This window comes from Lampetra fluviatilis, chromosome 2 (assembly GCF_964198595.1).
Source record: "Lampetra fluviatilis chromosome 2, kcLamFluv1.1, whole genome shotgun sequence".
Classification (NCBI taxonomy): Eukaryota; Metazoa; Chordata; class Hyperoartia; order Petromyzontiformes; family Petromyzontidae; genus Lampetra; species Lampetra fluviatilis.
Genome location: NC_136276.1, coordinates 3363658 through 3390043, shown reverse-complemented (window position 1 = coordinate 3390043; position 26386 = coordinate 3363658). Strand labels below are relative to the sequence as shown.

General features: G+C 47.7%; 1 protein-coding gene across 9 annotated transcripts in view; it reads right to left on the bottom strand.

The window, feature by feature from the left end:
* Window positions 1-4260: 4260 nt before the first annotated feature.
* LOC144939678 (tensin-1-like) overlaps window positions 4261-26386 on the bottom strand; it is a 122148-nt gene continuing 100022 nt past the window's right edge. For 6 of the 9 annotated variants that reach the window (XM_078866717.1, XM_078866718.1, XM_078866720.1 and 3 more), the window contains 14 exons: window positions 23175-23392; window positions 22411-22489; window positions 21521-21613; window positions 19787-19825; window positions 16764-18377; window positions 15463-15561; window positions 14129-14257; window positions 13766-13858; window positions 12352-12429; window positions 11865-11921; window positions 10819-10987; window positions 9566-9634; window positions 7519-7551; window positions 4261-7127 (listed from right to left, as the gene is read on the bottom strand). In XM_078866717.1, coding sequence (XP_078722843.1) covers window positions 6986-7127; window positions 7519-7551; window positions 9566-9634; window positions 10819-10987; window positions 11865-11921; window positions 12352-12429; window positions 13766-13858; window positions 14129-14257; window positions 15463-15561; window positions 16764-18377; window positions 19787-19825; window positions 21521-21613; window positions 22411-22489; window positions 23175-23392 — 2912 coding nt within the window. In that variant the 3' untranslated portion in view covers window positions 4261-6985. The remainder of the gene's footprint in view (window positions 7128-7518; window positions 7552-9565; window positions 9635-10818; window positions 10988-11864; window positions 11922-12351; window positions 12430-13765; window positions 13859-14128; window positions 14258-15462; window positions 15562-16763; window positions 18378-19786; window positions 19826-21520; window positions 21614-22410; window positions 22490-23174; window positions 23393-26386) is intronic. The other 3 variants (XM_078866724.1, XM_078866725.1, XM_078866719.1) reach the window with 2 other exon arrangements.

Here is a 26386-nt window from a genome sequence, read left to right as displayed (position 1 = left end):
CTTTAAACTATTGTCATTGTAGTGCGTATTTAATGTGGCGCTGCACTCTGATGTTGTAGGAGTGTTGTTATAACAATTAGTGTTGTTATAACAATTCTATATTTATTAAAAGTTGCGCATTTTGATGTGACGTCACATTTCTCACACACCCCCCCCTCGTCACATATCGTCACAAATATCTGACCCCGCCCCCCCTAAGTGCGTGACGTCATTTATGGACGGCCCCTTGCCACCTTCATCGCAAACGAGTAATGCCATGTATATGATGTTAAATCAATAACTTACGCAGGAGGCATATATCCAATATCACACCCAGACAAACACATACATAAATATATATATACGTACAAGATTACACCCCGCACGTTGCCGGCTCATACAGCATGTGCTTCCACTGTAACAGTTGCAACTGTTATAAAAGTGTGCGTTTAATTGGAGATTTACATAAACTGGGTTGTGCCACGGAGATTGTTGCATGTTGAAGCAGCGATGTGTCTGAGCGAGAGTGAGCCTGTTTGGGGTTATGCTCTAGGGAGAGATACATCGTTACGATTTCGGGACATGACGAGCGTAGTTAGTGTTGAAGTAAACATAGTTCAATCTTGATTTGAAGCTTTCGTGACTGCAGGAATCCATACTCTTTGGTTCTTTCGGTAAAGTCACGTGGGTAGAAGAAGAAAAATAATACTAGATCACGACGTTTCGATCTCTCTTCAGGTGACTTTACCGAAAAAACTAAGAGTATGTAAAGATAGTTGTTGAATTAATGTCCTTTACCACAGCATTTACAAACTTGACTGTCCTTTACTTTATCGTATAAGAGGCCAAAGAGATTCATTATCGATTTTACAAGGCTGCAAGTAATTGCTGGGAATTTTTTGGTAAGGCCAATGCGCCACTGCCGAACAAACACTTGCTCTAATTAATGAGGCAATTCATGGCACATAGGGCTTAAATAATTCATTCCATTGTGAAAATGTTAGCACTTAATGTGGGATTTATACAATGTACTTATTTTATCCCAAAGTAGTCAAATACCCATGGAACAAATTAGTTAGCTTCCAAGGACTGTATTGAATGGCGTCTTATAAAACGTGATTGATGCAGGGTTAGAGTAATGTGGATTAGTAACTCACAGCCTGACGTTTGTAATCATAGATTTTGTTCAAGACATGAAAATACATATTTCAAGCCAAGACATAAATGCTATATTTTAAATAAAATACGCTTTCAATGCAATACATCAACAGGCAAGAATTTCACCATCGTTTCTTACATCTACTTAGAAATAGGGTAACCTGTTTATGCACGTGTATAACATTAGGGTATTTTTATATACGGCATAAAACACTGTAATTGAACATTTCCCTCAACTTACACTGCTCTGAATGTCAAAATAAAAATTTCCACCTAAGGAGTGTTTTATGCAACTGGTTCTTGGTGTTTAACTTGCATTCACATTTTTTTCTCCTCAATAGTTGTATATACTGTATTAAGAGTTTGTTATAATGATGAGACGTCGAAAAAAAATACATTATCATTACTCTTTGGTTCTTTCGGTAAAGTCACGTAGGTGTAAAATAAAATAAATCACGACGTTTCGGGCGCAACACAAGCGTCCGTCATCAGGTGGGAAAGCATGGTCTGCTGCTGAGGCAGACTGTTTTAAAAGGTTTGAAATGAGTCTAGCCAAAGGGTCATAAAGAAGTGGCCGGGGCTGGTGATTGTTTAATTCAACATCAAATTGCCTCACGTGGGCCGTGTCTGGAATTGATTCTAGACAAAACCATGACGCAAACCGCATTGTCTTCGCTGACTGAAGCCATGCTTTGATATAGCATACAAATGTTTAGTCTGGGAGTATGCATGTTGAATTTCTTTCGCACCACACGTAGCCAACCGTACTAATCGTAGGTGCAGGGCAAGGTCAACTAAAACACAACAGGCCGTCCTGAAGAAAAGAGTTTTCAATCTAGATGATGATTTAAAAGTGCCATAGCTCCCAGTGGATTCTCAATATCGGAAGGAAGAACGTTCCAGACGGCCACAGAAGCGCACCTGAAAAGCGCGCGATGCAGTGACCGCCTTTAGTCGACGGATAGCCAGGGCCGGTGTTAGGAGTTGCTGGGGTGGGCCCTGTACCACCAAATGTCCTTTAAGCCCCTCAGCCCAGGGGTTCACTGCTTAACGGTGACCATCACTGTTACGGTGGCTGCCCCCATGCAACTGCTCTACAAGCCTCCCCGCTTCACTTCCCGTAAAGAGCTGGAGCCGGGCCCGTTCGATGTGCGCTGTGTTTATGGCTGTGGATACCTCATGCTATTTTAAGTTTCCATTCTAATTCTTGAAACCTCAAACCTTTTTCCGAATAATCTTTGAGACGGCAACCTCCTGGCAAAAGCTTGCACGTCACAGTGACCGGCCGAGCGGATGCTGCGTGAAACATCATCCATGCCAGACGTCTCAAATCGCCGAATCCCACGGCGTAGATTAATATTGACAGTTGGAAATTAATACAGGACATGTAACAATTGGTATTTCTTTCCCTCAGAATTGTCCGACATGAAGACAAAATGTGAAATATTGAACGATTTTTCCTCATATTTCTAACCTTGTAGAAACAGGCTGTTGTAGATGGTGTGCACAACATGGGTAGTCATGAAAACACAGTTTTGTATCCGTGTTTAATGTTCTTGTTCATGCCATAGTAAAGATTTCTTCAATAATTAAAGTACTTTTCAAACTGACGAATATCTCACAAGCATTGTTAGCTCCCTTAAAGTTATGTTGATATTTTTTTATACCCTGTAATTCCAAAACAATGGAGCAAAAGAGAACAATGGAAAAAAACAGGATACACTTCTTCGGGTATCGTGTAATTCTATGATGCTTAAATTAAACTTAAAAATAAATAAATTGCATTTTCCATTCAACATTAACCGTTAAACAATATACCGTACTTCAAGTCATGGGTAGTGTGGTGTTGTACAAGCTATCTAGAATCCACATAGGTGCTCTTATAATGATAAAAAGTGTGAATGAAGGTAATATTCTACACAAGTAGAATATTGTATCTGAACTGGTTCGGGTGGTGCACGGTGGGGCAGTGGTAACACTTTGCACGACACGGCAAGAAGGTCCTGGGTTCCATTCCTCACTCAAACAGCTTTATCTGTAAAGTTTGCATATTCCCCCAACTGATCTGCACGAGTTTTCTCCAGATTCTATAATTTCCTTCCATAGCAAAAATAAATCCCCAACATGAATGATATTGCCCAAAAATTCCAATGCTGAAAAAGTACCTGAAAATTACCCAATTGAGATTACAAATAATATTGCCTCAAGTGAAAACGTTGCAGTCTCAATAACTCTCGTGGCTAAAGAAAATGTAGTCGTAAAAAGTATACATCATATCAAGAAATTAAGTATTTTCTTACTTATTCCAAAGCGTTCAGAAAATGTGTCCACCGCATCCCCCATCCTCCCAGATTACCAAGTCGTTCCCTCGCTGGATCAAACTGTCTATAACCCCAGGCTCCCAGATTATTAAGTCCTTTCCTCACTTGATCAAACTGGCCATCATTTATTTTTGCACATAAACACATGAGCTATGTTGCATCACCGCGAAAACACATGCAGCAACATTGCATTTTGCTTCTTCCGTTGACCATTCATCCAGAGAAACGGCCTTGCCAATGTTCTCCCAATGTTTTTGTTTTACCAAAGGTCAATCGCTTCAAATAATTGACGGTGCTAAGATAAAGCCCATCATTACAAAGCCATTGCACCTTTCTATGAGCATCTCAACTTTCCACTGTTCAATCTCAAAACATATTTTCACGTATATATATTACGCAATTTGTTGATACACTTTTGGACGAAGGCCTCACTCACATTTTCTTTCATGGATGTTGTTAAATTATACTTCACCGTGTCGGTCAGCGTGAGTTGGTGAAAAGGAGGGTCAAAAAGCAGTTCAGATGCATCACCTGCTGCTCGTGTTAGCTGTGGCCGATAATTGAACTCAGATTGCTGGGTTCGAAACACAGCGAGCTGACCACTGCTTCACCGCACAATTTTCCACTGTGCCCCTCGTCACTATACAAACCCACAGACATCTTCATATTGTGGCCTCTAAAATTATTTCAGTAAATTTCATAGTTTTGGCACCCTCTCCAACACAGAATTGGCAAAAACACACACATGTTCAAACATTTACGATCTACACAAGGGAATTTCTGTGGACTGTCAATGAGAACGTCATATTTTAATTGAATGTCTTCTTTGAGGATATTGCCATCACACTGATGCATCTGTAGGTGTTATGAACACATGATCTGGTTAGAGTTAAAAGGATCTTACAGATCTTTCATACATACTAAAGTAGTTTATGAAATGAACATATTAAATCATTTCTCATTGCACCTGAAACGGTGGGCTTTTATGGGAAAGCTAAAATATTTGAACTCGAGTGTTCTGATGGGACGCTATAATATTTTTTATCGGTCCATTAATCTCTCCTCCATTAAGATTACATGACTTAACATTTTACAAATGTTAAAATTGTTTTAGATAAATATTGTATTTCAAAACTAGAGTGAAACAACTTTCCAGTGATCAAACGTGCACATGGGCTTGGCGAGTTATTTTCCAGGTTCATCCCGGAGATAAGGGGAGACACCAGGCTCATTAAACAACGGACACAGCTGTATAGAAGGTATTGATGTCTTTATGAAAGTACATTACGTATATTTGTACATGGGTTCAGTAATGGTGCAGGATTAAAATTATGTAATATGCAGATACATACATGGATGGTACATATACAGTAACGTGAGCGCGCAGCGGTAAAGCAGCTAGCCCTTCCCGGGCCTTCAAGTCTACGCAACCTGTTGAATGTTGAGTGAACGATCGAATGGCTCATCGAAGTTAATTAACAAGGGCACTGTTTTCATATCATCACAATAAAAAATGCTTAGTTGAATTAAATCAGGCACTTCAGATTACACGTGATTGCATACAACCCTTGGCTTACATTTTTGTTTAACAAAAGCAGAAGGGTGTTTAGTTAAAATAATAATAATTAGAAAGTAGATATGAGGATATTTCATTGATAAAAAAAAAGTGATTCAGGGCACAGTTGGTTAATTTGATATTTGGAAATGCACAACGGGCGGCAGCTTCCTGCCCTCTGTGGGCATAATGATTCGTGGCAATCCGGTGCGGCACGATACATCAATGGATGCCAGGAAGAGACGCTGGATACAGAGAACAGGGTGTTGTCGACCACTGACACTCATCCAAATGTACATGTTCCTCGTGCTTCCAAGTAGAGTACAACCAAAGACATTCACCGTGGAAGAATCTCCCCTTCCTATCCCAAACCGGGTACAAGCATTAAGCATTGGATAATTATAACATAATTTTTGCATGGCTTGTGAATATAGGCTTTGGGCCCATAGGGTGTTTGGAGAGATCTTGCGGTGGTGTCCTAACATGCAGTATGCTTGCCCAATGTCCACTTTCAAAAGGTATGCGCTACAATCGCTAAATCCTACCACGTGAAAATATAACAACAAGAAGCTATATTGAGACTCTCACTGTGTTTCGGAGCCGTGCTCTTAGTGATACACCATGCGGAGAGACACACCGCAACCAAGACCTAACTTGTACTGGCTTTATACCTTAATACTACTGGGTTGTCTCAAACTCTGGCTTTAAATCTTGAAAGTCTGGCATTCGATATGAGTAAACCGTGCTATCTTTAAAATCTATGGCTCTCTGCTTCAACACTAATAAACCATCACATCTTATCCCCCTTCTCTTTGTTCGAAAACTTTCACATCCAAAGTAAAATCTTTCCCAGTTCACTCCAAAAGACACACATGGGTGACCTGACAACTGGGGAAACCCAGTGAACCCCACCTTAGTCCAAAATCACAGTGCACACACACGCACACACACACACACGTGCTATTCCAACATCACATACACACACCTTATCCCAACATCAATCAAACAGCCCCTCAGCTCATCACTACACGCACATTATCCTGTCACACACATACCTTAGCTCCCACACGACGCACATGCCTGCCACAGTCCGATATTACACAAAACGTACTATGCGCACCTTCGCCAATTACATTGCTTTCCATGTTTCCGGCAACCCACCATATCTACAGCGTTAATTCGTCCTTCCGCAGACACGATGTGTGGCACGTAAGGCATTTTTGGCATGATTTCCCGTAGAGAGAGAGAGAGCGCACAGGGTGCTCCTGGTAGGTTCGTGTTTTCACGAGAGCGTTAAAAACATATTGAGACTGTACCAGAACAAAGCACTGACAGCGTTGAGTGCGGTTATACGGCTATATGGCAGTTTTGGAAATCTCGGCTTTTCAGCGCGCATTAGTAATAACAATTACAATAAAACATCGATAATACGGTCAAATGTGTGGCGTAACCACGAGGTATGCGGGCACAAAATGGAGTTTCTCAGGTTACTCGACTTTGTGCGTGACCCACTTTTGAATGTGCTTGGTGTGCACACCCTCTGTCGGTGTGCGCTGTGTACATGTATCCGCAGGTCAGCACATATACCTGAGTGCACATGGCCGAACGTGTTTGCATGAGCGCAAGGGTGCGCGTGCGTGTGTGCGTGTGTGCGTGCGCGCAACATAGCGTAACGCACCTTTGCCCGGAACGAGGGCCCTAGGTGCGTGTATGCGTACTAAGTGTACGTGCCTGTATGCGAGGCCCTAGTTTACAGCAGATGTGTAATATCCGGCATACGCTATGCCTTCATGTGTTGGATACAAGTAAGCAGACTAGTAAACTCGAATACACTTAATAAGCAAGGTTACTATGCAGGAGTAGTTAGCACGTGCACATTCCATGCTGGAGGGCGCGGGTAGGAATAGGTAGGAGGTGGGGGTGGAGGGAGGGAGGGAGGGAGGGATGGAGGACGTGGGAGGAGGAGGCGCCCTTAGCGCTTTTGGGAGGTGAGCAACACTTTCGAGACGAAGTTGACAATCGCGGCGGCCGGCTGCTCGGGGTCGAGCTCGGCGAAGAGGTGGCACAGATTGTCGGTGGACGAGCCGGGCTTGCGGGCCACAAAGCCAAACACCCTGGGAGTGGACGCACACACGACACACGAACACACAGATATGAAGACAAAGATCCACCATTAAGCCTCATAGATAGTCACGTGCAAGTGATGTTTGCAAACACCTACGAAGGCACAGGAGCGGTTGACGTTGTGCATGCTCAGGAATTGAACTACGTATGTTGGGACTGTAGGTGACATGTACCAATTTCTGATCCACAACTCCGCACATATGCGAACATAAATACATCCACACATACGCAGGCATGTTTAAACATGCGTACACTTTGAGGCAGCGCATACCGATATAAATGTGGTAAAACAGCACAGGTAAATCGGAGGTCACAAGTGTGCATTGCGCTTGCAATATTACTGCTCCCCGTTTTATTACAAACCGCTCCATTTCCACTCACCGAGATCCCGGAGCGCCCTCCGCCTGCACCCACCTATCAACAAAACCGGACAGACAAATAGGATTATTGGACGAGCGGTGTTGGTGTTGGACCCTTAAATGTGCCACTGGTGAGGGGCCTGTGCATGCATTATTTTTGTTTTGTGCTTCGGGGGAGTGGCGAAGAGTGGTGGAGAGAACTGGACGAATACTCTTAGGTTTTTTCGGTAAAGTCACGTAGGTAAAAAATAAAATTAAAATAAATGAAAGTAAAATAAAAAATCACGACGTTTCGGAGGCAACACAAGCTTCCGTATTCAGGTGGAACCGTCACAGCACGACTGCTGTACTTGAAACGTCGTGATTTTTATTTTACTTTTATTTATTTTAATTTTATTTTTTACCTACGTGACTTTACCGATAAAACCTAAGAGTATGAATCCTTGCAGTCACGAAAGCTTCAAATCTAGAACTGGACGAATATCTACGCCTGACTTCCCTTGGAGTGCAGTAGCCTCTAAAGTTTGCACGGGAGCCTCTACACGTTCTGCTACACAACTGCGTCAGTTTCCAAATAACGACAGGGTTAAGCGGTGACTTCGAGTTACTCAGGAATACATCGAAAATGTTTTTAGGTTTATTTCGTTTAACCAGGCGAGAGTCCAAGAGACCAGGATAGTCTCAGTTGCAAGTGACCCAAGGTATTAGTCTGCCACTAGTAGAGGGCGATGATTGATGTGCAAAGAGTATAATGTCAGTGCTAATTTTTTACAATCACTTAGTTTTATTTCGTAGAACAAATGACTCGCATAAGGCATTTTTTTTCTCTCTTTAATAGCCACAACTGGCATCAAAAGCCACGGTTAATGCATTGTGTTTTCAGTAGCTTCATAACTATAACTGTAATTGGATGTCAAATGTAGCTTATTAGGGCTTAATTGGTTATGAAAGCATTTATATCTCAGTAAAAATAAAGTATGGTTTGTGACGGATAGAAACATATTTATCTGAGTCAAATATACAGAAATTTGTTCTAAAGACAAACGGAAACTCTCTGAACAGTCTGCTTTCACAGGCTGCAATTGTGATAAGCAATGGCAAAAGAGTATAGTGCAAAACAAATCCAGTAAAAGAGTTTATAAACTAATTTCATTGCATGGATCTACCTTTGTTTAACTTTACAAGAAGCACAGTATTCAATTTAAAGTGGGGGTAACACGCCCTTGTGTTCACGGGTTAAGTGGCTCACTTTGTAATCACATTTGGTGACAGATGCTGCCTACGCAGAGCCTGAAAACTTTGCATTCTTATAGGCAGACAATTGTGTGCTCTGCTGTAGACCATATATCTTTAAAAAAATGACCCGCAACTAAATGACGAAAAAACACAACAGGGCTCCTTTTGAATCTCGAGTTTCCCAGGCCGCTTACAAAAAAACATTTGATCCAATCGGGGCCTTACACTAATAAAGGAAATGACTGTCTAGTTTTTCCTCACCCGGATCTCTCTTGAAAAATATCAGATTTTATCTCGACATGCTTTCGGCAGGCTTTAAATAGACATCGGTGTGTTATTCTTTTCATCTCTTTCATTTTTTCCATCGACCTGTGAGTTCCGTTCCATAACATGGCTTTCATTTCCCACGAGCTGCCCGAAGTTTCAGGAGAAGCCGTGGAGCGAGCTGTGAGTCGACTTATAACGAGTGCCTGGACCAATGGGGCCTGTCTTCAGGATCCGTCCGGGAAGGGATGCATTTAAAATGATAAATAATTATGATTTGTGTATTTTAAAGAACGATTTCTGATAAATTTGGTGTATTTCAGATCATTTACGTATCGTGATAAATTGACCTTTACCAATTCATCTGAAACAAAAAGTTTTCGATTGTTTTGGGCTTAGTAAAAATAATAATCAATCAGGAGCACATCCCGACCGACCCGACCCTGCATAAGGCACGACTGCTGTTGTTCGTCTGCTCAAGTGAGCTACGCTTTTGTGTGTGCGATGTTCCGAGTGGTCCTCGGCGCTGCCCCCCCGCCAATCGTCGATAGCAACCGCGTGTGACTCACGTCCTCGTTTCGGGATCCACGTTGCAGAACGTGACTGTCGAGACGGGATAGTGACGCCTGAAGAACAGCCTGTGTGTTGGAGGCAGAATGCGGCGTGAGATGGCGTTTTCACATTGTATGTAAATACGTATGTTGAACTTCTTTCACACCGTTATGCAGCCAACCGTGCCAATCAGAAGTGCAGGGCGGAAGGACAACAAACTAAACACAAAAGCAGTTCTAAATAAATGAGTGTTCAATCTGGGTGATTTAAAAGTGCATAGCTCCCAGTGGCTTCCTAATATCGGAAGGAAGAGCGTTCCAGACGGCCACAAAAGCGCATGTGAAAGCGTGCGATGCAGTGACCGTCTTTGTACGATGTCCAGCCAAAAATCACGTTATCCGTATAGGCAGCTGTGACCCAACACACGTAAATAGGTGACCCAACGCGCACCATACACATGAAACAGATGAACATGTTGGTGTATGTTTCACTTATCTTTTTTGTTTTTGTAAAATTGAGCCGGTGTCTCGACTGGCAACGATGACGCACATTTTCAAGGTGATTGGTTTGAACATTTTCATCAAGTTATGAATCTGGCTCAAAGTTGCTTTTACTTACATCACCCTCATATCCTCAAGATATATACCCATGACTATCTCGTGATGCTGAACCTGATCTACAACTCGGTCTCTTTTGTAGTATTTGTTATGTCCTCACCGAATAATTTTCTGACATACCACCAAGTTAACATCCCTCCTCTTGTGTATATTATTCGTGAGATGTATTCCTCTATACATCCTCTATAAATCGACAGTGACATATCATGGTACTTTTTCAATATCAAATTGCAGTTGTGTGCCAGTGTAACACATACACCAGCATGGCATCCGACACACCACGTGCGTTTTCCATGTGCAATAGCATAACAATGTCGTAATTCCAATTATGCAGGAAAGCCTCCCTGAGTCTCAGAGTCCCCATTCACGAGTTTACCCACGTGGGACGTTGGCGACACACCAAGACACACCGAATGTCTCTCTGTGCCTCTCGGCGTGTGACCAAGAGACACACAGAGTGAGTGACCAAGAGACACACAGAGTGAGTGACCAAGAGACACACAGATTGAGTGACCAAGAGACACAGTGTGTGTACCACATCCACCGCAGGTGTTAGTCGTCTTACAGTCAGTACAACATATTCCGCACGTCCCACGATCCCCGCGTGGCCCTCCATGTGCCCCCCCCCCCCCGCCCCGCCGAATGTTCCGCACCTGCGCTGGTTGTCGGTGAGCGTGATGCCCTGTGCCGACACCTTGAAGTGCACGGTCGTTGCCACGGGCCGTGGCTTCATGTCCAGGATCTCAGCGGTCGCCTTGCCAATCGCCTGAGGCCCCGTGAGCGACTCCATCTCCACGGAGCCCAGGAAGAGCACGTTACAGGCTGCAGGAAGGAGGGCGGTCACCACACAGGTGTATCACCGGTGTGCCACGGCTGAGATGAACGATGTGGCAGCTAGCACGAATGAGCTTTGTGCTTTAAAGGGCCATTGCCCGAATCGTCACCTGTAAAACTAAAACTATTCATCTTCTTGGTTCTTTCGGTAAAGTCACGTAGAAGGGAAATAATAAAATAATAAAAATAAAACATAATCAAATAATTCTCACGACGTTTCGGCCACAACGCAAGCAGCCGTCCTCAGGTGAAGACGCTGTCTTTCCGACAGACCTGTTCTTCACCTGAGGATGACTGCTTGCGTTGTGGCCGAAACGTCGTGAGAATTATTTTATTATGTTTTATTTTTATTATTTTATTATTTCCCTTCTACGTGACTTTACCGAAAGAACCAAAAAGATGAATCCCTGCAGTCACGAAACCTTTAAATCGAAATTTAAAACTATTAACTTTAGATTTTTTTTACCAGGTAAGGCCCACTGAGCTGCATAGATCTTTTTCAGAAGCGACCTGACCACAAATGATAGCTCAATGAAGTGGCTTATCGTGTGGAAATTTATAGCAGCCAAATACTCTAAATGCACGTTTCCAAATGTGGAGGGAAAAACCAGAGAACTCGGAGAAAAATCCAAGCGACCACGGGGAAAGAGACGCGCAAACACTAAATATGCAGGTGTCAGGATCGGGATCAAACCCATGAACTCCTGCAAACCAGACAAGGAAGTTAACATCTTGCCACCGCTCATGTGCCGTGATGGCCTTAAGAGTTGCTCTATAATAGCACTTGCCCCAACGGTTTGCTAAAGGCTATATGGGGATCTTTTTCCTTCGTCTTTGGAGGTGTGATGAGGTGGTCGTGCTGTACCTGCGCCCTGCTTGAGGAGTTCTGAGGCAGAATTCACTGAAGAAGTGTCCAGAGGATCTATACACAGACGGCAAATAGAAAAATATGCATCCTGTTAAACCATGCTGAGTTCGCCATCGCATCAATCTCCCACCACCAACGCTAATGTCGAAATGGTACATAATCCAGCTCCAAATCGTGGAAAAAATATCTCATGTGCCCTGTTAGCCAAGTATGAACATATAAAGAGCTCTTCAGTTTCTCTTGTTAGTTTCCCCATTCCAACAAGATATGGCACTATAACGCTTCCTTCAAATGAGCATAATTTAAGATGCGTTTCTGCCAGATTAAAGCAAAAAATGCAAGACGTAAGAACACGATCAAGTTAATAGGGAGAGCAGGTGACGTGGTACCGGTTGGGCTGATGAGGAGGAATATTTGGAGATTTGGCTGTGGGGGCTGAGAGAGGACACGGGAGGGAGGAGGTTTGTAAACGAGAGGCTGTTACCGTGCTCTGGGACGAGCAGCTTGCACGGGAGGGCGAGGGGCGTGATTGAGTGCTGATAGACGAGGGCAGACAGGCTACCTGCATTCACGCACGCACACACAGATGACACGCGTGTATACATGCAGCCACGCAAATACCGATGCATAACGGGGGAGAGGGACGTGCGGTCGCTGCTTGTTGCAGAGGGCCACAGTTCGCATGTACCTAAGTTGAACTTCTTTCGCACCGTCCGTAGCCAAGCATGCTAATCGGAGGTGCGGTAAACACTGATAATGTATCGATGCTTACTATGTAATAACATGCACTCCTCAAGGTTTGGCAATGCCAACACCAGAAGCGGTGGCCTGTGCAGAATATTGGGAAAAGACGATTATATAGGTTGGACGACAAAGAAGAGGTAATAACACATTACACAACCTCTTTAATGGAGAAAGTTGCAGTGCATCACACATGTGAAATGTCATATGGGATGTATTAACTGTCAAAATACGTGCCTTCTGCTTTCACGGAGTGAAGTTAAAGATCCCGTGACGTCACTTGCAAGAGTTTGCCATTGTGTGCTGGTGTCATGGTCCAAATTTGACAATTGTAATTTTTTTTTAAGTACCTGCATATTACTCAATTGGGATTATACACATCAATCATGGCAGGACCCTCACAATAAAAGAGTCATGAGACTCAGTTATGCTTTCCTGGGTAAACAAGATTAATAGTTTCGATTTAAAGCTTTCGTGACTGCAGGGATTCATCTTCTTGGTTCTTTCGGTAAAGTCACGTAGAAGGGAAATAATAAAGTAATGAAAAGAAAACATAAAAAATATATTTATTTTATTATTTCCCTTCTACTTGACTTTACCGAAAGAACCAAGAAGAAGATTAATAGTAATATTAGGACCTTTCAAATGCCCAGTCACTGCCCCCACCACCATCTATGCATACATTTGCACGATTGGTCTCCTGTGCACAACGTGTATTGACTTGATTCTTACATGAAACAAGAAGGTTCACACATATAGGCGTACCGTCGTAGGGAATGCATTGTAATTAGTGTTGTAAAACCCCTGACACATGTTCCTTTCCTAGAATAGCAATTGCCTGATTTACAACTGACAGTTCATCCTGATGATTTCTTACCAATCAGCGATCATATATATGTATCGATTAAACATTTAATGAGCTCTTCAATCATTGCTGTCAATCTTTCCATTATTACCTTGCAATCAATAACAAATGATTTTGAAGCAGTATTTGGTAATCCTCACGAGGCCATGTGATTTTCAGCTTTCGTACTATTTAGGCGTAGTAATCTTGGTGATAAATTCCAAAAAACCAAGGCCCTTATCATCATTATCATCACATCAAGACCACCACAATTACACCATCACTGTCACCGCAGCTTATCAGACACACTCACCAAACACCGGCTCGTTGGTGCAGCCCTTAAGCCGCACACCCTTGGGGGTCGACTCGATGAGAAAGTGGCGGACCAACTCCGACGCAGGGTCACCTGGGGGTGAAGGGGTCAGAGACGGGTTACCGGGGCTGGCACCAGCACGCACGGTGCCATGTGGGCTGGCATGGAAATTCTTCATTTCTCTTTGTGTGTGGGGGTGCGTGTGTGCGCGTGCATGCGCGTGTGTGCGTGTGTGTGTGTGTGTGCATGCGCGTGTGTGCGTGTGTGTGTGTGCATGCGCGTGTGTGCGTGTGTGTGTGTGCATGCGCGTGTGTGCGTGTGTGTGTGTGCGTGCGTGTGTGTGCGTGTGTGTGCACGCCATGCCTTTCTTGCTGTCCAGCGAGGGACCTGGTGGGGTGGCCACCTTCAAAGCGAGCCCGTAGGCCCCACGGAAGGAACTGCTGTCACGGATGACGAATGCTCCCGGGTCCCGACCCTTCAGCATGGTGATCGCTGTGAGATAAGGAGACAAAAACACAGACGCACGCACACACACACATACAGACATTCCCATACGTTTCCAGGAGCGGCATGGGAGCAGGCAAAAAGATTGTCCACGAATGCAGACATTGAAGTAACTGCCACAATGCTTACATTTAAGTGTAAATCGGTTACATTAAAGGTATATATAGAAATGCAAACAGCACATCTTTTAAATCTACGGTGTCTGTATGTGCAGACACAACAGACGCAACAAATATGTGCATGTCCATACAGACAAAGATCACTCGTATAGCCTCAACAGACTGTTGGGGCAAGTGCTGTTAGCGAGCACCTATGAAGGCCAACACACGAGGAGGTGAGTGGCCAGAACCGCGCCCGGCTGCCTTTGTCTCCTGAGTGGTGATGTTTACACACCGCACCAGGTACCCATTTGAGGCTGAGTCGACCTAGGGGAGGCCCAGGACTGCTTCAGATATTCGTCACTGATGTTGGCCGTGAGCGGGAATCGAAGTCGGGTAACTTGGTTTGTAACGCAGCACGCTAACCACTACACTACCGCTCCCCACACATACATACGAACAAGACACATTCAGGAATAAATATACACACAGACGCAACTTAGTTTACAGGCTCATAAAATCCACATTAGCTCATTGCATAAATCCGGACAATGGAAAATGTCACACACGCTTTTGTAACAACATGCTATAAAAGGCTGCAGTCTCAATTTAAAACGGCCCGCTGGAGACTCTCCACTGATTAATATCGCCCCTGGTGTGAGGTCATCTTTGTATGTGTGTGTGTTTGTGTCTGTATATATATGCAGTTAGGAGTGAGTTTCAAACATTCCACAATTACGTGTAAAAAGCAGTACTGCCTTTGTGGATATGTTAAAACCATCAGCATTTCCTGACGAAGTGCATTGTGGTCTTATTGTCTTCGGTCACCATTAAAATACATTTGAGCAAATGTGACCAACTGACAGCAGCAGTGATACAGTCATAGACAACTGTGGACCGGTTTCGTATTAATTAGGAATCATCAGCACACTATGGCCACCAATGCTCACGACTGCGAAAGTGTGCCTCTGGAAACCATACGTGTGGAGTCGGCGCTTCCGTTAAGTGAGCTTGGCAAATGCCAACAATAATAGATTACAGATTTGATTGATCAGTGCAACAATTGCAGGACGGTGGGATAAGAGATCATCTTACCCTGATCTCTGGAGATGTCGGGCTTGTACCAGTACTTGGATGTGTCTTGCACAAAGTTCACACGTGACTCCAAATTCCCATCTGGGCTGACCGGGGAACCTAGTGAGTACACACATACAGAGACAAAGATCCCCCATATAGCCTTCAACAGACTGTTGGGGCAGGTGCTGTCAGCAAGCAACTATTAAGAAGCACATGAGAGGACGGGCGGCCAGCACCACATCCCGGCTGCCTCTGTCTCCCCAATGCTGATTTTTACACACTGCACCAGATGCTAATTTAGAGCGGAGTCGACCTAGGGGAGGCTCAGGACTGCTTCAGATATTCGTCACTGGTGTTAGCCATGATCGGGAATTGAACTCGGGTCGCTGGGTTCGTAGCACAGCACGCTAATTGCTACACGACTGTTCCCCATTAACACACACGCACACACACACACACTCAAGACCACACTAACACACACACAAGGTCCCACTATAAGTGTACATAGGCTATTAGGACAAATGTTGTTGCCAAACAGCTATTAATAATGGTCACGAAGGCTAAATATATTGAGGCCATTGAGCAACCTTGAGAAAAGCGCAAGTTACATTGCTGGACCACCGGACCTTATTGACTTAAGAACGCATTTGGTCATCAATAACAACAACCGACCATGCGGCGGGGGCCAGCGCCATAGTCTGATATCTCTTTTTTTGTTTCTCACATGCGGATAGAGGCCTTAAGCCAGATTGAGACAGAAACTACCACTCGTGTGTGAGTGGCAGGAAATGTAACTCTGGTGCAGCGTGTGAACACGCACATACATTGCACACTTTATATTGGACTACCACAGACGGCCGATGCTGGATGCGGTGAGGGTAATAATGCTGAGGATGGTAGAACTTTGGTGATGAAGATGCTGGGTACACGGCTGATTGTAAGGATGGTGCCAATGTTAATTATAAATATAGCTGGTCGTGCAATATTGAGCTATGGCACTAACACAAAAATATACCTGTTGAGAGTAATGTCATCAAGCTACGCGTCCGCTACTGCAGGGCAAGTGAAGAGTGTGAGCTCATGTGCTGTGTGTGCCGTGTGAGTGTGAGCGATGTGCTGCGTGAGCGCGTATACAATGTTGAGTGCGAGCGTGTGCGTGCGTTCTGCATGAGTGCGAACATATGTGCCGCGTTAGCGCGCATAGCCGTATGCAATGTTGAGTGTGAGCGTGTGTTTGTGCTGCGTGAGTGCTAACGCGTGCGCGTGTTTGCGCTGTGCGAGTGCGAGCGCGTCTTCCGCGCTCGGCGTGCGATTCCCACCGTGTGTGGGGCTCCAATCGGGCAGCGAGTGCGGGAAGGCCGCGGCGCTGTGCGTGCTCGAACCCCCGGGGCTCGAGAGGCCGCTGGACAGCGGCGACGTCGACAACTTCCCGTTCACGTTGCCGGGCGACAGCCGCATCGCACTCCGACCGCCGCTGCCGCTGCCGCCCCGTCCCTCTGGGGAACCTCCCTCGTCCCAGCCGGGGAAGACGCGCGGTGGGGACGCCTCCCCGGGCCGCCCCTCGTCGTTGGAGCCTCGGGGCAACCTGGTTTGGGTCGCGTGAGCCGAGGCCGCCGCGCCCGACATCCCGAACGGCTGCTGCTCGCCCGATGGGCCGTACGAGGTGGTGGAAAAGGTGCTGTAGTTGAGGCTGTAGGTGCTGGCCGGCGGCGTCGTTGCCGCTTCATAGGCCAGACTCTGCGACGCGCACGGCGTCGCCGCACCGTAGCTCAGCGCGCTGTTCACCGACGAGCGTCCGCTGCCACCGCTCTCCCGGCCCGAAAGCGGAGCGAGCTGCCGCCGGTAGTCGTCGTGCGGCGTGGACGTGTGGACGCCGCGAGCCACCAGCCTGGGGCTTGGCGGCACAGGGCCCAGAGCTCTGACGCCGTCGCCAAACCCGGGAGTCTCACCCGTGCTCCGGTGCGACAGCGCCGGGCTCTCCGACCCTGGGGGTCTCCGCAGGACGCCTGGATTGGCTGAGGCCGCCTGGACTCCGTACAGATTCGAGGACCCGGGCCCTTGGCCTCCGTAACTGAGCGATGAGCCACCGTGGCCTCCATCATCACTTTTCCGGCCATAGTAGGCCACGCCAGAGATGACTGGGTGAGGGTGCAGCCTCATGGCATCCGCGAGCATCGCTTCGTCGTACGAAGCCTGGCCTTCGACAGCCCGGCCGAGCTGCTTCTGAGCTGAGACAGCTCTGTCCTCCATGCCACTGAACGGGACGCTCTGCGGGGCTGCATGCTGAAAGTCCACTGGCGTGGCCGTCCTGATGCCAGCCGGCTGCAAGGACGCCACTCCTTGCTGTGCTCCATGATTGGGCCCGTAGGCGTACAGCTCGGGCTTCCCTTGTTTGCCGGCGGCCGGGTCTTCCGTACCATTGTACCGTACTCCTGCCTGGTTACCCTTGTACGCACCGAAGCCGGCATCTAAGTACGGGGTGCCGCGTGGATCCGTAAAACCAGACGTCTCCTCCCAGGGTGACGGCTGACGGGCCAGCGTCACCGTAGCGTCTCGGTGCTGGTCGTGCGGCGGTTGACCGGCGTACGGTCCGTGCTGCCGCGCCTGCTCTGGCCTGGCCCGCGAGTCCTGCACGCCCGCGTACCCGCTGTATGCGCCTGCTTGCTGCGCCCCGGAGATGGCGAGGAGACCGACGGGGCCATCCGGATGCGCGGGATACTGAGCATTCGCGCCGTTGTCACGAGGCGTGGCGCCGGCCGCGGGGCCTCGTCTCTGAGACGACCAGAAGGCGGCGGGGTCTGGGCGAGGCTCCCCGCAGGAGGCCGCGGCGTAGGGCTCGGCGTGCGAGGAGTGGTAAGGGGAGGCGCGCTGGCCCGCGCTGGCGGCGTCGGCCTCGGCGTTCCGAGCCACGGTCTCCACGTAGCTCCACGGCTCTGAAAGCGTGCGGCGAGAGCGGGAGGAACGCGCGTTGATTTCACGATCATGCTGCACATCCGATCATTCAGAAGGCACACGTGACCATGCCACCGCACAAACAGCCGTGCACACTGCATGCACACCGGACAGATGATGCACGCCAACCACAAAGCCTGCCTCCTGTGTACTGCCCTGCCTCCTGTGTACTGCCTCCTGTGCACTGCCTCCTGTGTACTGCCTCCTGTGTACTGCCCTGCCTCCTGTGTGCTGCCTTCTGTGTACTGCCTCCTGTGTGCTGCCCTCTCTCCTGTGTGCTGCCCTGCCTCCTGTGTACTGCCCTGCCTCCTGTGTACTGCCTCCTGTGTGCTGCCCTGTCTCCTGTGTACTGCCTCCTGTGTACTGCCTCCTGTGTACTGCCCTGCCTCCTGCGTGCTGCCCTGCCTCCTGCGTACTGCCTCCTGTGTGCTGCCCTGCCCCCTGCGTGCCGACCCTGGCGACGGAGCTGCGAGGCTGCCAACTGGGTTCGTGGCGCCAGGGACACGGCGGTCTGCACTGCGCTGCCATTTAATGAAATAATGCCGCTTTAACATTGCAAAGGAATGTGGTGTTTTCTTGTTTGGGTGAGCCAGGGGCAGTGTGGGGGTTTCTACACCCCCTCTTTCCGCCGAGGCCTAGGCGAGCCTGCCGGTAATCTTAAGCTTCGCCACCGCACGCTGTTACCGCATTAGGAAAATTCCTCTCATTTAAAATGTTCTCTTCAAATAACGACCCGCAAGGGACCCATTCAGCATCGCCGAAATGAGACGCGGGATGAACGGCAGCAGTACAATTACAGAAGCGTAAGATGACGATGATTTTGATGATGTTGTTAATTATTATTATGGGAATGAGAGCAGTAATGTTTTTTTTTTACAACAGCTGTCAAGATCATAATACTGACGGAGACATTGAGGGTTACATGGGGTGATAGCGTTTAGAAAGGTTACATTGATCGCAGCTTCACAAACGATAATGTTGATTGCATCGACATATAATCTGGCCAGGTGGTTCAGGGGTAGTGAGTGCATCGCAATCGGAAGCTGAAAGTTAAAATCTTATTTGGAAGTTGCCTTAGCCCATCATCCCTTCAGGGTTGATACAATGAGTACCACTTTGTAGGAAAGTCAACAACGGTTGTCCTATGGACAGATGTTCTCCGACCATAGGTATGTGGAATATTCACCACTGGCTCAGGGCTGCCCTAATGAGCAGGAAATCACTGTGACTCCTTGATGATGATGATAACGGTGGCAGTCGCGAATGGGTATGACCATCACGATGAGGTTTGGAGAATGAGTGACTAAGCGAGCGACTATGATGATCATGGCGGTGACGCTTATGCGCATCGACGATGGCTGTGCTCAAGGCGATGGTGAGGTCCACTCACCGGGCAGGGTGGACCTGGGAATGGCGCTGTCAGGCACGTCTGTGGGATGAGCGCCAAAATGAAGCAGGCAGGGAGGAGGGTGGTGGGGAGATAAGGGGGCAAGCAAGCAGACCGGGGATTGGGCCGCACGGAGGGACGGAGGCAGAGGGACATGCAAGTTACAGCCATGGGGTGCATTTGTAACACACCGCACCAACAACAAAAACGCCGTGCAGCACCGTAGTAGCCCACGTGCGGTTATCACAACATCACCATGCTTCGCTGCCGTTGCTGTTGCTTGCGATGCTTTGTTTTGACGTTACGGCCAGATCAACCATCACTTGGCTAAGGCAGCGGTGAGCAAGGCATATGCCCGGGCAAAGTGTGGCTTTATGGTATGAATAAGTCATTTAGAGTGTATGGATATTCACTTCATGTGTTCTGGATACACGACGTTTTATATTGTTTCAGAAAATAAATAACACACAGGTCGACCGATGGCCACTCCTTTTGAAAGGCAAACCCTCAGGCGAGTGTGCGTGCGTTTTTTTCTTCCATTCAATATGCGAGAACGTTTTACAACGATCCCGCTTCTCTTTGGTGGGGTTTTTGTTTGTTCAACAAATCCCGGCAGGCAGTGAAATGGTCTGCGCCTGTTTTTCTAGTTTGAATAAACAAATGCTTCAGGCATGACCACACGTGCCTTGCGTTCTTGGCCGTTAAGTTGTCCTTTTTTTTTAAACTATTTTTTTATTTTACCAGGTAAGGCCCACTGAGTTGGACAGCTCTTTTACAGAAGCGTCCTGGCCAAAACACAATATCTCAATGAAGTGGCTTATCATGTAGAAATTGAGAGCATCAAAAATACTCTTAATGATAAATGTGGAGGGACAAACTAGAGGACCCGGAGAAATAGCCACGTGACCGCGGGTAGAACATGCAAACCAAAAATATACAGGTGCCAGGGTTCGGATCGAACCCACGACCTACTGTAAACCAGGCGAGGCAGTTAACATCTCGCCACAGCTTTGCAATTTTGTTTGTAACAGTGGCGGTGGCACATCCACCACGCTGGGTAAGGACTGCAATTGATGCGGCCTGCGGCTGGGTTCACACGGAACTAGAATCAACCACAGTGGGCGACCTATCAACCGACTCTTCTCCAACTCCCAGCCTCTGTCACACCCTTTCACTGCCCGTGGCAAATTGTTGAAACAGAAAAACGAGCAGTGCTCTCGATGGTGATTTCAACTGCTCTTGCTCTTTCTTATACAACGCCAAGGTTCTCTTCCAAGGCCTGAAACTCCCAAGTGCTTTGAGACATCTGTCACGACCGTGGGTAATAATAACAATGATGCACCGAGTAAAGTGCGCATTATGAGTTTATGCCGAGTGCACGTGGTCGATAAACTTAATGCCGTGCAGTGTCCATGATTGGTTATGTACATTGAAATTATTCCGCACCATACATAGCCAACCATGCTAATCGGTTGTGCATTGTGAGTGGGATGAGCTTTGCCAGGTGTGTTTTATATGGAGTGGAAGGTGTGGAAGTATTGCGTTTAGCAAGCACTGCAAGTGTGCTTTGTGTGCTTGGCGTGTCTAGGTGTTCTGTGGTTGTGCTGTGTGGCTCTCCACTGCAGCCTTTGCATTGCGACGCTGGACATCGTGCCGAACAACACGCGGTAAAACCCGATAACAAATCAGAGAGCTGTGTGCAGCTCAGTCAAACTGTCGAGACCACGGTGGCCTTACCCTGCGCCGACGAGACGTGGATCTCCATGGGCTTGTGGGGCTTGAGCTTGAGGGCGGAGAGCGGCGTCTCAGCCAGGCCAATCGGAGAACGCGCTGTAACAAAGACAAAGATCCCCCGTATAGCCTTAACAGACTGTTGGGGCAAGTGCTGTTCACGAAAAACCTATGAAGGCCATCACGGCACACGAGGGGGTGGGTGGCCAGCACCACACCCGGCCGCCTTTGCCTCCCCAGTGGCGATGATTACACACCGCACCAGGTCCTCATTTGAGGCTGAGTCGACCTAGGGGAGGCCCAGGACCGATTCAGATAATCGACACTGATGTTGGCCGTAAGGGGGAATCGAACTCGCGCCGCCGGGTTTGTAGCGCAGCGCACTAACCGCTGCACCACCGCTCCCCTGTAACACGCGCGCACACACGCACACGCGGCTACTTCTGTCAGCCTCCGCACCCCTACGAACGTGCCAAGGCCAGAACGCAAATTGCACATGGGCATCGTCCACATGCCACGGTTGTTCATGTGTCTTACACAGCTGCCAGAGATACCTGTTAGCATGGACTGAAATATGTGTAGTCAGGCGATACTAACAAAGATGATGTCTCAATTCGGTGGGCTAAATACTGCGTAAGGTGGCTTGTGGGGTAAACAGCTAGGTTTTCAGAGCATACCATCCACTTGAATGTGCAGACAAGTAAGAAGAGACCCATACGCACAGGCAAGAGTCACTTTCCACACGTGTACAGTGTATCTGAATCAAACGAGGTCTTGCGAATGTCCAATCTGAGTCCAGTGGCTCAGAGCGGAGATCCACAGGGAGGAAACCTTGGCCAGACGCAGGAGCATCTGTCGACAACGAACAAGGACCACAAGCCGTCGGGGGATCGTACCTTCTGGTGAACGGGGAGGTGGACTGCCCGGGTCTTGGTCCATCTCCTCGAATGCCTCCTTGTAACTGTGCATGTGCCTCTGTTTGTGTGTCAAACGCACAAGCACGCGTGCACATACAAGCAGCCGAGTCAGTGCAGCTTACCAGCTTGGCCATCCACTGCATTGCATGCGATGTGTGGTTGGTTTATGTGGGTGCACCGCACTGAGCTCGGATGCCACGGTTTTGTGCGACGAAAGTGTACTATGATATCTCTGTGGTGATGGACTCCGATGTCTCTCTATAACTGGACAAACGGCTTATTGGTGGCAGACTTTGATGTTCCACTGGAGATGGCTGGTGATATCCACCAGTGGGTGAACTATACCACCCTAACGATGTGCTGCTGTGACCCTAAAGTGGTGGAATACGGTGATCCTCGAGATTGTGAAACCACTTCAATAAAAGTGGACTGTGGAATCACTGTGAATGATCAGTGGTGTCCCTTAATGCTGGTGGACACTCTAAAATAATGACAATATTCCACCTCTGGAGGTTGATTATGACCCTCTAAGAGGTGGATTGTACTGTAGTCATCCTCTAGAGGTGGACGATTGTAACCATCCAGAGGTGCGCAATGGAAACCTAAACAAGACAGGCTACGGCAACCCTGTAGAGTTCACCAATAGTGCTGCTCTAGAGGTGGACGCTGATACCCCCTCTACAGGTGGAATGTGGTCTCCCTCTCGAGGTGGGCTTGCCACGATCCCGCTCTCCCTTCCTCACCTCTCGCGGTCGGCCTCCAGGATTGGCGGCGATGATGTTGCGCACCTCTGGCGAGATGGCTCGGACTGGTGACCGCACGGTGGCCCGATAGATGTTCTGTTCGCCGGCGCTGCCATTGAGGCCATCGGCACCTTGCTCGCCATCCTGGTTGTCATAGCGACCGTTGCTGAGGTTGCGTCTGTGCACAGGCCGGCCCCTTGCCTCCATGGTTGAGATGCCTGAACGCACCAAACGTGTGAACGTACACACACAAAGATAAAGATCCCCCATATAGCCTTAAAAAAAACCTATTAAGGCCGGCACGGTACACGAGGGGGTGGGTGGCCAGTACTACGCCCGACCGCCTTTGCCTGCGCCGTGGCGATGTTTTTAGACACTGCACTAGGTACTCATTTGAGGCTAAGTCGATCTAGGAGAGGCCCAGGACCGGTTCAGATAATCGTCACTGGTGTTGGCCGTGAGCGAGAATCGAACCCCCGGGTCACCAGGTTCGTAGCGCAGCGCGCTAAACGCGAACACTACCGCGGGCACGGAGAAACACGTACAAATCACGCCCTGATTAGGTACTCCTACCCACATCACACCCGATCCTCTAAGGTTGACGCTGACACACCAGAGCAGACGCTCATTTTCAGCCGAGTTGACCAAGGCGGTGTGGGCTGTTATCCAAATATAACCAAGGTTACCGAGATTTGTTGTGCCGTGCACTAACCACCGTCACATCACACCAAGGACACACACACGGGTACGTGCCAATGCAATCGCACAACCGGTCACGTATATAGCATCGGCACAAGTGAACCTAATAGCACAAGTGTCAAACGCGACCTTGCTCTGATCTATATTCTCTGCCCCCCGGCAAGGGGTGCAGTAAAGTTTTTTTTTTAATGGGCACCATGCACGAACATGCTAGAGCGTGTCACACGCAAAATGTGCGTGTGTCACTTATTTAAGACTCACGTACATCTAAGGCACACGAACGTGCATTTCGACGCTTCGGTTGAGCCGTTCAATTTCTACAGCCAAGAGAGACACACGCCTTCCCTATACTCGCTGCGGATGAGTACGGATGCACTTCAATGTGATGTATCAATTAGGCAAAAACATTTAGCAACCTCTTTATTGCTTTCAGGTAAGCGTTGCATGAGATGTGACATTTTGATTGACTGGGAGTTTGTAATTGAAGGTTGATTATTTGCATCACTAACGACCACAGTCTCGAACAGCAGCTGGCACATCAATGTGCTCCACGTTAATCAATGTGCCGTGTAACATGCACAATCAGGGATTAGTGAGAAAGCGGCGTAAAAAAACATCCCGCCCGCTGAGCGCTATTGGCCAATTAAAATGCACGTTCCTAGGTGGTCTCGATATGCGCACGCAGCGGTGTTAGAAGCGGGAGGGCAGAGAAGGCTTTAATGCCACTCTCTTAATTGCACTACTTCCCCCACTGCGCGCATGAGATGGGGTGCGCGTGTGAGTTGGGTGTCAATGCCACCCTCGCCGTGCCCCCCCCCCGCTCCCCAATTCTACGATCAGAGAAGCATCTCGCAGTTGTGGGGAGTTGGAGTGGGGGGTGCGATTGACCCCCCGCCCCACCCACCCACACCAAACATGGCTCGGTATCCTGTGAATTTTGGGAGGCTCGTAAAGAGGAGCCCGTTATTAGCATCGCTCGCGTCTCCCGCTGTTAAACGGCACTGCTGCCCGCGTGTCCCTTCTCTCTGGCCAAGCACACAGGCAGCGTTTGTTGTGCAGGGAATGCCGGCAGCAGTCCCTAAGTTGGACTCCCAAGCCCATGTGCGGAACGAAATCTGTTCATTCGCTCGCCGTCTCGCTCGCTCCTCAGCCGCTCGCACCTTCTTCACTCGGTGATTCATTCACTCGGTCAAGGACTTTACACACCCAATTAGTCGTTCAAATGTAGACTCACTCCTCGACTAATTAACCCCCTGGGAGAGTTATTCAAGTACCCGCAAATTGACTTCCCAGTACTCGGTAACTGACTTACTTAATGACTTAATTATGTCCTTCCCTATAAACACGTGGCAGTTTACTGGCCTTGGTTCAAGTGAGGCTGACAGTGTTTGCTTGTGTTGAAGCAATACTGCTGAATTTATGCACTCACCAAAAGGATGATAAAATGTATAAAAAAAAAGACTTGTATATTTTACTCGGAGGGACATATACGCGAGGAAAGAGGCGTACTGTTCGCTTGTTTATTTTGTTACTTAATCATGGACTTACTCACTGGTCCATTGACTTCATTGTAAACTTTATATCCGTTCACTTCCTCAATTGCACGCTTGAACCATGTACTCGCTCAGTTGCAGAGCTGTGCACTCGCTCGTTCACCCACGCAACCGAGAGCTCACAAAGTCGTGCTTTTACTCACGAACGCACCACGTCATTATTCTTTTTTTTCTTCCTGTGGCACCGGCCCGCTCTCACGCTCTCACACTTTAATCGCAGTGAGTTGTTTTCTTCAATTGGCTTGATTCGTTGTTCGCCAGTGCCTGCCAGCTTGTAAATATGGCCGGCTGGCCAAATGCTGTATATCCAATTGAAATAAACGATTGAGTTAACTCCCTTAGCATACTCTTTGGTTCTTTCGGTAAAGTCTCGTAGATATAAAATGAATAGATCACGACGTTTCGATCGCAACACAAGCAAGCGTCATCAGGTGAAACAAACACAGCACGTCCTGATCTATAAATTTTCTACCTACGTGACTTTACCGAAAGAACCAAAAAGTACGGATTCCTGCAATCACTAAATCTTCAAATCCCTTAGCATACTTGTAACAAGCAAAGGCATGAAACGTTAGTCGTCTTCTACGAACACTGTTTTCTCCTAAAATACATTGTTAATGATGCAGGGTGGTGAGTTATTGTTTTAATCATGATTATATTATGTGCCTTTGCCTCCCACTAGCTGGCTGACTAACTCTGCATGCTGGTTTTGGAGATATATATTGCATCCTCCACCGCACTTACTGGGTAATTACGGTCTTGTGCGTGCACACGCTCATTAACTCCCATTGAACCCTCCAAGGCTCCAATACACGACACCGACACTTGATCGCGAACAGTTTCATCCAATTAGCATGCACGTCCACCCCCATTCATAATCTACGATGCCTTCAGTAGCTTTTTTGGCAATATTTCCCTGTAAAAAAATATAATAATTATTCCCAGTGATCCAATGCTGGT